The sequence below is a fragment of the Mesoplodon bidens genome (assembly GCF_964165515.1).
Source record: "Mesoplodon bidens genome assembly, chromosome: 1".
NCBI classification, from domain to species: domain Eukaryota; kingdom Metazoa; phylum Chordata; class Mammalia; order Artiodactyla; family Ziphiidae; genus Mesoplodon; species Mesoplodon bidens.
The window spans coordinates 172,902,161-172,912,045 of record NC_138176.1 but is presented as its reverse complement, the minus strand read 5'-3'; the positions used below and the strand labels follow the sequence as shown (position 1 = coordinate 172,912,045).

General features: G+C 40.6%; 1 protein-coding gene across 6 annotated transcripts in view; it reads left to right on the top strand.

Annotated features, from left to right (window-relative positions):
- The window catches only part of CCAR1 (cell division cycle and apoptosis regulator 1), a 52,362-nt gene continuing 42,477 nt past the window's right edge, over positions 1-9,885 (top strand). Inside the window, exons 1-2 of one of the 6 annotated variants that reach the window (XM_081227631.1) lie at positions 1-17; positions 1,434-1,559. In XM_081227631.1, coding sequence (XP_081083757.1) covers positions 5-17; positions 1,434-1,559 — 139 coding nt within the window. In that variant the 5' untranslated portion in view covers positions 1-4. Of the gene's footprint in view, positions 18-95; positions 115-180; positions 366-583; positions 743-1,433; positions 1,560-9,885 lie in introns of those variants that run through there. The other 5 variants (XM_081227634.1, XM_081227633.1, XM_081227632.1 and 2 more) reach the window with 5 other exon arrangements.

Genomic DNA, 9,885 nt, shown 5'->3' with positions numbered 1-9,885 from the left:
TATTATGCGAGGCCAAGGTAACCCTTCTCAGGCGCGCTCTTGTTCTAGCTGCGTAGTATGAGGGGTGAGCGCCTTGAAGTCTCGCTGGGAAGCGCGCACGTAGAACGCAGGCCCGTAAGCGCCGTTCCTCGGAGAGATGGGGAGGAGGGGAGAGGCGCGGAGGAAAAGGGGGAAATTGGCGCATGCGCGTAAGGCTGACGGGTTTGAAATGGCTTCGGTGTTATCCGGGACCGGGTTCAGGTGAAGGTCTGGTCCTCGCGGTTGGAGCGGCCGGCGGCTAAGCCGGGGTTCTTAACGTCCAGTCGGATCCGCGGAAGAGCTCGGGGCGACCGTTTTGGTAGCACGGCATCCGTAGGCCGGCGACGGTGGGGCTCTCGTGGGACTGGGACGGGAGGGACACGGTCCCTTTTGTGCGGGTCGGAGCAGGCCCCGCGCGGCCGGCCCCTCCCCCACCGCCTCGCTTTTTTCCGGCGGCCCCTCGGGTGTCCCCGGCGACCATCAGCCTCATTCTCGGCCTGGCGGGCTCGAGGGGACTGCTCACCGCCGTCCCTAGCTCTCGAGCCGCTGAGGCTTTAGCCTCCTGGGCTGCGGTCCGGGACGTCGGGGCCGCTCACGGCGGCACGGCTTATGGGGGATGGAGGCCTTCTCCGCCCCGCCGGGGGCTTAAGGGGATCAGGGCTCTCGGTATCCCCCTCTTGGCGTTCAGCCTTGTCTCGTGGGACGGAGGATTCCGCCTCCCCTGGTATGCGGCCCGCGAGGAGCTAGGGGTGGAGGAAGATGGATGGCAGAGCTCTGGCCCCTCCGAGGAGTGAGGGAAAAGGGAGTGCGCGGGCTGAGATCTTCGCCTCTTCTGGCTTGATTTGGGGGGGAGGGGTCTTCGCGATGGTTCTTTAAGGGGCATCCGTTATTTCAACTGTCTTTCCCCTCGAGGGAGGGGAGAGAAAAGGAGCCTCCCATTTCCTTCCCTGCTCTAGAAAGTAAGGAGATGTTCGTTATTTAAATGATATTCTTGAATCCCCTTATTCGGTGTCTCGTCCCAGCTTCCGTTGGTTTCTCCACTTTCAGTCCCCAGCTCATTGCCAAAAGAAACACGCAGGCTATATTTCTTTTGAACGTAAGGCTGTGTACTTTTTATTGTTAAGAATTGGATAGAAAACAACAGATGGTATTCTCTTTAAATGTGACAGTTTGTAGTCGCAGAAGGAAGTGCCTTTCTTGTAAGGCTACCCCAAATGTCATATATTGAAATTGGGTACTTTTGGTGAACTACTAGATGTGAAATGTTTTTGCTGCATATCGGACGTTCATATGCCCCTTGTTATTTATACTTGGCCTACAAAGATGTCCTTGACAAATTGATCATTTCTTTAAAGTAATACTTTTGTGATATTTGTAGTTTGGTTGAACTTAAACTGTGGATCCTTTCTTAATAGATCGCTGCTATAGAAGACAAACAAGTGAAGGTTTTCTCCCTCCCCCTTTTATCATGGCTCAGTTTGGAGGACAGAAGAATCCGCCATGGGCTACTCAGTTTACAGCCACTGCGGTATCTCAGCCAGGTCAGTCTTCTTCTGAACACATGAACTGTAGATGTATGTCGGGTTGGAGATATAACTATGTGAATTAGGCTATGCATAATATTGTAAAAAAGTTTGCAAATGCTGTATGTTTTAAGCTTATCTGTGAAGCTTCTTTTAAAAATTTATGGACCAACTAGCAAAATATCTGTTTTACACAGCAGTTTGGGCAGTTATATATAGTTTTTCAAACATTAAATTGATTAATTGGTTTAATTATGTTAGAGGTTCCTCATTTGTCATGTTAAGGTGTCAGTATTCATAAGTTACATTTAAAAATAAATGTATTAATCCATACTTTATAAAAACTATACATGACTGGTTTTCAATTATTTGAATTTAAAGTAGAAACACCAAAATTTATCAAGTAAAGGAAAATGATAAATAGATGTGAAAGGAGCAAATGAATATTTACATTTTCAAAATTCAACAAAAAGTCATTTTCAAAATAAAGTAACAAAACATGTCGTTGAAAGTGTTTGTTTCAATATTTCTTCCCATTGCTCTTAGGAAGACTTTTTTTTTTTTTTTTTTACTGTTTCTTGACTTACGGTTTGAAAATTAAAGCAAATTTCCTAAGGAGTTTACAGAATGAAATTTTGGATTTCTTTGAGTACCCAGAAAAGTTTCACCTTATTCTGTTAATTTGAATATATTTTTATTTATGACATACCTGATACTAGTTCTTTGCTGCATTTTACTTAAAATTTTGTTATTTGAGGTCAGTTGCAGAGACAATATGATCGTCTAACTTCAGTGTTCTAAATATGATGGACATGATTATCTTGTTATATAGGTGCCCTTTCTCTTTTTTAAAAATTAATTAATTTTTGGCAGTGGTGGGTCTTCGTCGCGGCGCACAGGCTTTCTCTAGTTGCGGCGAGCAGGGGCTACTCTTCGTTGTGGTGCGCGGGCTTCTCATTGCGGTGGCTTCTCTTGTTGCAGAGCACGGGCTGTAGGCGTGCGGTCTTCAGTAGTTGGGGCTCGCGGGCTCTGGAGTGCAGGCTCAGTACATGTGGCGACGGGCTTATTTGCTCCGCAGCATGTGGGATCTTCCTGGACCAGGGCTCAAACCAGTGTCCCTTGCATTGGCAGGTGGATTCTTAACCACTGTGCCACCAGAGAAGTCCCAGTGATCTTTCTCTTTAAGGAAATGGATACATTAGGGTTTTTATTTTAATTACTCTTGATTTGAGGGGTTAAATGATCAACAGTTACTTCTGCAGACAACTGAAAATAATATGAAATAATAGTTAAAGATTATGTTAATTCAGATCCAAGTATATCTCCTCTGTGTTAAATAGTGGGGAACCTGATAATGACTTAGTTTTTTAAATAAATTTATTTATTTATTTATTTATTTTTTGGCTGCGTTGGGTCTTCGTTGCTGAGCGTGGACTTTCTCTAGTTGCGTCGAGCGGGTGCTACTCTTCCTTGCGTTGTGTGGGCTTCCCATTGCGGTGGCTTCTCGTTGCAGAGCACGGGCTCTAGACGCGCGGGCTTCAGTAGTTGCAGCACGTGGGCTCGATAGTTGTGGCTTGCGGGCTCTAGAGTGCAGGCTCAGTAGTTGTGGCACACGGGCTTAGTTGCTCCGTGGCATATGGGATCTTCCCAGGCCAGGGCTCGAACCCATGTCTCCTGCATTGGCAGGAGGATTCTTAACCACTGTGCCACCAGGAAAGTCCCAATGACTTAGTTTTGTTGAAACAGGAATTATTAGCAGCTACTTTGTGTCCAGAAACAAGTGCTGTGTACTGGTTTTTGGGCAAACTAAGCATGTTTACCTGTTTTTTCTGCATATAATCTGTCTTAATTTTGTACCAGTATTGTTCCAGTAGAGTAGCTGTTATGGTGGAATTCTATTGTCTGTAGCTCATAACATTTGTATTGTAATTACTTAAATGTATACTATACTCTTTGTTTTCATTTTAAAACTGAGCAAAGGAGACACCAAAGATTAAAAACTAGTCAAAGTCCGTAGTAAATATAGGTCTCCTTTTCCATATTTGACAATAGAGTTTCCAAATGTAAATAATGGGATTTGTGTAAACAGTTTCTTTTTTTTTTTTTAATAAGTTTATTTATTTATTTTTGGCTGAGTTGGGTCCTTGTTGCTGCGCATGGGCTTTCTCTAGTTGCAGCAGGCGGGGGTTCTTCTTCGTTGTGGTGCGTGGGCTTCTCATTGCCATGGCTTCTCTTGTTGCGGAGCACGGGCTGTAGGCACACGAGCTTCAGTAGTTGTGGCACACGGGCTTAGTTGCTCCGTGGCATATGGGATCTTCCCAGACCAGGGCTCGAACCTGTGTCCCCTGCATTGGCAGGCGGATTCTTAACCGCTGCACCACCAGGGAAGCCCAACAGTTTCTATTTGTGCTGTAGGAAATTATTTATGGATTTTCTAGGACCTGTCATTAATCACAGTTTTTCAAAATCTGATATTTTATTGATACATTATGACTTCAGTAACTAGGCAAGTGTTTTGTTAGCATCTGTGCTTAGTTTTCTTACAGAAATCCTGGAGTAGTTTCTAAGTGGAATTCTAGTGACAATGTATTTATTAAAATATTTAATTTTTTTTTCTTTTTTTAATAAATTTATTAATTTATTTATTTATTTTTGGCTGCATTGGGTCTTCGTTGCTGGGTGCAGGCTTTCTCTAGTTGCGGTGAGTGGGGGCTACTCTTCATTGCAGTGCGCAGGCTTTTCATTACGGTGGCTTCTCTTTGTTGCAGAGCACGGGCTCTAGGCATGCAGGCTTCAGTAGCTGTGGCACGCAGACTCAGTAGTTGTGGCACACGGGCTCAGTCGCTCTGCGGCATGTGGGATCTTCCCGGACCAGGGCTCGAACCCGTGTCCCCTGCATCGGCAGGCAGATTCCCAACCACTGTGCCACCAGGGAAGTCCCTAAAATATTTAATTTTTAAGTGCTATATTTTGAGCTGTTTCCTGAAAGCCTGATATAATATTTTCTAGCCTTCATTTTCAAGTCTTTGTGACTAATCATTATCTTATTAGAGTTGATTCTCAGAGCCAAGCTAATTTCTATCAAAGCTGAATTTTTTTCAACCCTAAGGCAATTAGAATTTTATTTACACCTTAAAAACCTTATAGTTTTATTTACACCTCATTTCAATGGAGAACATTTTAGCCTAAGTATATAATGCCTTAAGTTTTCTCCTGGCAGCTTCAACTACAATTTGAGAAAAAATTTCAGCAAAGGGCTTTAAAAGGACTTAATCTGGGTAATAGTATTGCTAACTGTTTTATTCTAGTTAAAAAAAAAAGTATATATATATGCATGCCAGATATATTAGTATCAGAGGTCAATGTCATAAATCAAATAATCACGCAACAGAAAAAGGTTAACTGAATAATTCAGTTAAGATGAAATATTTTGATCTTTGTGGCTATGTATCTGACTCATTTTCTCCTGAAAGCAATATAAACAATTACTACTGTTTCCTTTTTGTATATAACTTAAGGTGTTTTTGTTCAGTTAATGGCTTTGCTATTCCATGTTCTAGCAAGGTTATCTTGCATTTGTACTAACTCTGAAAATTCTCAGCTAACAGTGATTTGAAAATTTCAGTGCATTCACACAGGTGACGTATTTAAAGTAAGATTAAAAACTTCAGTAAAAGCATGCACACTAGCACTTTATTGCTGAAATCTGTTGTAAAGTCCAAGATCAGTATTTGAATTGTTTCTGATTAATTTTAATGCTGAGTCTGTTCAATTAAGGAGTTAGTAATTTCTACATGTCTGTCATTTAATTTTCTTTTCCTTTATTTCCCGTATTCAAACATATATGAGGGCTTCCCTGGTGGCGCAGTGGTTAAGAGTCCGCCAGCCGATGCAGGGGACGCGGGTTCGTGCCCCAGTCTGGGAAGATCCCACATGCCGCAGAGCGGCTGGGCCCGTGAGCTATGGCCGCTGAGCCTGCGTGTCTGGAGCCTGTGCTCCGCAACGGGAGAGGCCACAACAGTGAGAGGCCCGCATACCACACACACAAAAAAACAAAACATATATCAAACCTTGACTTTTTTCCCCCTTGAAAATGCCTCAAATATATTCCTCTATTTTACATTTAGGCCCTCTGCACTTTACATGTAGATAACTGCATCAGCTTTCTCTTGCTTGCAGATCCTATGCCAAAGTCTCTCACCTAACTTTCAGGTCCTTCCATACCTTTCCCAAAGCTTTATATCCTAATCTGTAATGCTTACCGTAAGTCATTCACTTAAGTCAGGATGTTCTTTTCCCCATCTATCACTTAGTCATGCTCTATATTTATTATCCTTTATTAAGTTCTAACTGCTTTTGTTTGCTTTCCTCTTTTACTGGATATGCTGCTTATTATTTCTTCCCCCAGCTCCAGTGTGTCTGTCAGATGTGATATTCCTAAAGCATAATTTCTATCTAAATTACTGAATTTTCCAAACCTGAATGGGCCCTGAACTAGATTCTGTCTCAGCTCTTTTTTCTAACAGATGAAGAATTTGAGGCCGAGAAAAGTGAGGAAATTTGTTTATCAACAGAAGGTCACAGAAGAGTCCAATGTTAGGACCTCAAAATAGTGGTTATTGTTTCTTCCATTACTCTGTTCTTTTATTCATCCTCAAAAATATCTTCAAGGACTTTTAGAATACAGTTCAAACTCCTTGAGATGGTATTCAGTATCTTCTGTATTTCCAGCCTCATTTCTCATATCTCCTACACTGAAATACTTCTTTTTAAATATTTACCCTCTTTTCTATCTCCTAGCTGAAGTGCTGTGTTACATATTCAATGACAGTCATAATTGGGACCAGAGCTTTTAGTTTTGAAAGCTTAACAATTTTCTGTTGTGTAAAGGGGCATTGAGAGAGAGAGCTGGCAAATCACTGACTGAATCTTTAAATATCCCTTAGATTAATTATAGTGACTTAGGAGTATCTTCAGTATATTTGACTCAAAATATTTACATGTGTATATGTACATAATTGCAACAGTATTAAAATGTTTGGGTGGATTTAGCCAATTCAGACCTATTTTCTCACCCATTTCTTTGACCATTCGTAAGATGACTACATTCTGGCTATAGACAAAAAATGAACTAGTTGAGGAGTTAAGATCATAGTGCTATGTGGTACTTTAACACAGGTGACTGAGGCTAATACAATTGTTTTAAATGTAACTTCATTTAAAATTGTTTTGTGCAAATTTTATTTTATTTTATTAGTTAATTTATTTATTTTGGCTGTGCCATGCGACTTGAGGGATCTTAGTTCCCTGACCAGGGATCGAACTCGGACCCATGGCAATGAAAGCACTGACTACTAACCTGGACTACCAGGGAATTCCCTATACAAATATTATTTTATTTTTTAAATTAAAAATTTTTATTTATTTTTGGCTGTGCCATGCAGCATGTGGGATCTTAGTTCCCTGACGAGGGATGGAACCTGCACCCCCTGCATTGGAAGCATGGAGTCTTGACCACTGGACTGCCAGGGAAGTCTCCCCTGTACAGATTTTAAAGGTCACACTTCATTTAAAGTTATTACAAAATATTGGCTATATTTCCTGTGCTGTACTATATGTCCTTGTTAGCTTATCTTACACTCAGTAGTTTGTACCTCCCGCTCCCCCACCCCAATCTTACCCATCCCTGCCTCCTCCCCACTGGTAACCACTAGTTTGTTCTCTGTATTTGTGAATCTGCTTTTTTGTTATAATCACTGATTTGTTGTATTTTTTTTAGATTTCACATATAAGTGATATCGTATAGTATTTGTCTTTCTTCTGTCTGACTTACTTCACTGAGCATAATGCCTTCCAGGTCCATCCATATTGCTGCATGTGGCAAGATTTCATTCTTTTCTATGGCTGAGTAGTATTCTATTGTATATGTATACCCCATGTCTTCTTTACCCATTCATTTGTTGATGAACACTAAAGATGCTTCCATAAAATATGACATCATTTTTTCTACCTCTTTAATCTGGCCCAGTGGTTGTCTTTTAAAACCCCTATCTCTTGAGTCAGCAGCTCAAATTGTTAAACTGCAAGATTCATGATCCTTTTCAAACAAATAATAGCTGATGTACTATGTATACTTACATTCGTTATCTCTTGATAGAGCTGGAATTTCCAACTCATTTGGTAGAAAAAGAAGATTGCAGGAATTCCCTGGCTGTCCAGTGGTTAGGATGCGGTGCCTTGCCCACCTTCATTGCCGGGGCCCAGGTTTGATCCCTGGTAGGGGAACTAAGATCCTGCAAGCCAGCATGGCCAAAAAGAAGATTGCTATTGATGTGGGCTTAACGCTTTTTAAACACTACTAGTGCTATGGAACAAGAAACTGTCTCCAAAACATTGTTCTAAGAGTAAAAAAAAAAATGCACAGAAATCTGTTAAGGCTCATTGTTAGTACATATTTTTTCCATTATCCTCTGAGCATGCCTTATTTGTGCTCTCATCCAGTGAGAGCTGCATCAACATACTAAACTACACACCAGTGAGTGCCCGTCTCTCTATCCTTAGTTGAGTGTGCAACTCATGTTTATGCATTTGTGGCTCCTCTTGCACTATGTGTTTTATGATCTGGGAAATAATTTTGGTCTATTATAGCTGAAAATGTATTGGAAGTAACCTTGAAAGTCGGAATATTAACTTTGGGTGATACAAAACTCGTTGAAAGAAATGGAGTTTCTTTCAACTAGGTAAATATCTGAGGCATTCAAGGCTGGAAGAAATCATGACATTACAAATAGTGTCTTTAACTTCTTTGGGAGGGTTGACCAACGTACTTGAATAGTAGCTAGAAGAGACTATGGCCAGGATCACTAGTCATCACCTCCATGGGACTTCAAGAGAGTGGAAGAGCTGTTGTCTGCCAGGCTATTAATCTTTATAGAGACTCCCATATAACACTGACTTATTTAAGGCTTTGCCTCTTCTTTATAGAACAGTTCTCTCCACTAAGTAGAATTTTCTGTGATGATGAATATATTCTGTGTCTTCATTATCTAATATGGTAGCCACTAGCCACATGTAGCTCTTGAGCCCTTGAAATGTGGTTAATGTGACTGAGGGACTGAATTTCTAGTTTTATTTACTTTTCACTAATTTAAATTGAAATAGCCATATATGGCTGGTGGCTAGTGTATTGAACAATGTGGTTAGTATAGAAGATTACAACATTTAGAATATGTTATATTTAAAATACTATTTTGTGCCTTAATTTTTTTTAATATGCCCATGACTTATTTATTTTATAACTGGAAGTTTATACCTTTGACTCTCTTAATTTCTTATTCTTAATGCCTTAATTTCTAATTCTTAAAAAGTAATGAGTATTTCCAGTTATTTGGGTGCATTATGGGCTTAGAATAGAACCTCAAAAGCAATAGCAATGCCTTGACCAGTGAGGTGTCTGACTGTAAGAAAGTTATCTGTGCATGAGGGCATCAAAAGTTTTGAATTTCTGTGAAATCTGATCTTTAAAGATCACTTTTTAGGAAGGATGTTGAGTTGAAGATGACACTTGGGAGACTTGTTCACTTGATTTAAAACTTGGGTTTATACGTGTTTTAGTAAATCCACAAGTTATAAAGAGAATCCCCCACGTCTTTATGTTGTTTTTCTTTCTATACAGTGTAAGATTGCTTTTGAACGTATATTGATATATGGAAATTTAGAAGGATAAAGCATTGCTTGACCCGTGCCTTAAAAAATTTTTGCAAAAGATGAAAAAAATGAAGTTTTTTGGGTTAGCTTGAGGTTTTTTGTTTTTTTATTTGTTTTTATTTTTTATTTATTTATATAAATTTATTTTGGGCTGCATTGGGTCTTCGTTGCTGCGTGTGGGCTTTCTCTGGTTGCGGCGAACGGGTTACTTTTCGTTGCGGTGCGTGGGCTTCTCATTGCGGTGCCTTCTCTTCTTGCGTAGCACTGGCTCTAGGCATGTGGGCTCAGTAGTTGCAGCATGCAGGCTCTAGAGCACAGGCTCAGTAGTTATGGCGCACAGGCTTAGTTGCTCCGTGGCATGTGGGATCTTCGCAGACCAGGGCTCGAACCGTGTCCCCTGCATTGGCAGACAAATTCTTAACCATTGCGCCACCAGGGAAGTCCCAGAGATTTTTTTGTTTATTTAGCCTAAGGTTGCTTCTAAGTAGTTTTTTTTTTAATTGAAGTATAGTTAATTTACAGTGTTGTGTTAGTTTCAAGTGTACAGCAAAGTGATTCAGTTATGCATGTGTGTATATATACATGAGGTTTTGAATTTTATTATTTCAGAAGGATGACCCATCTTAGTAAAGATGGG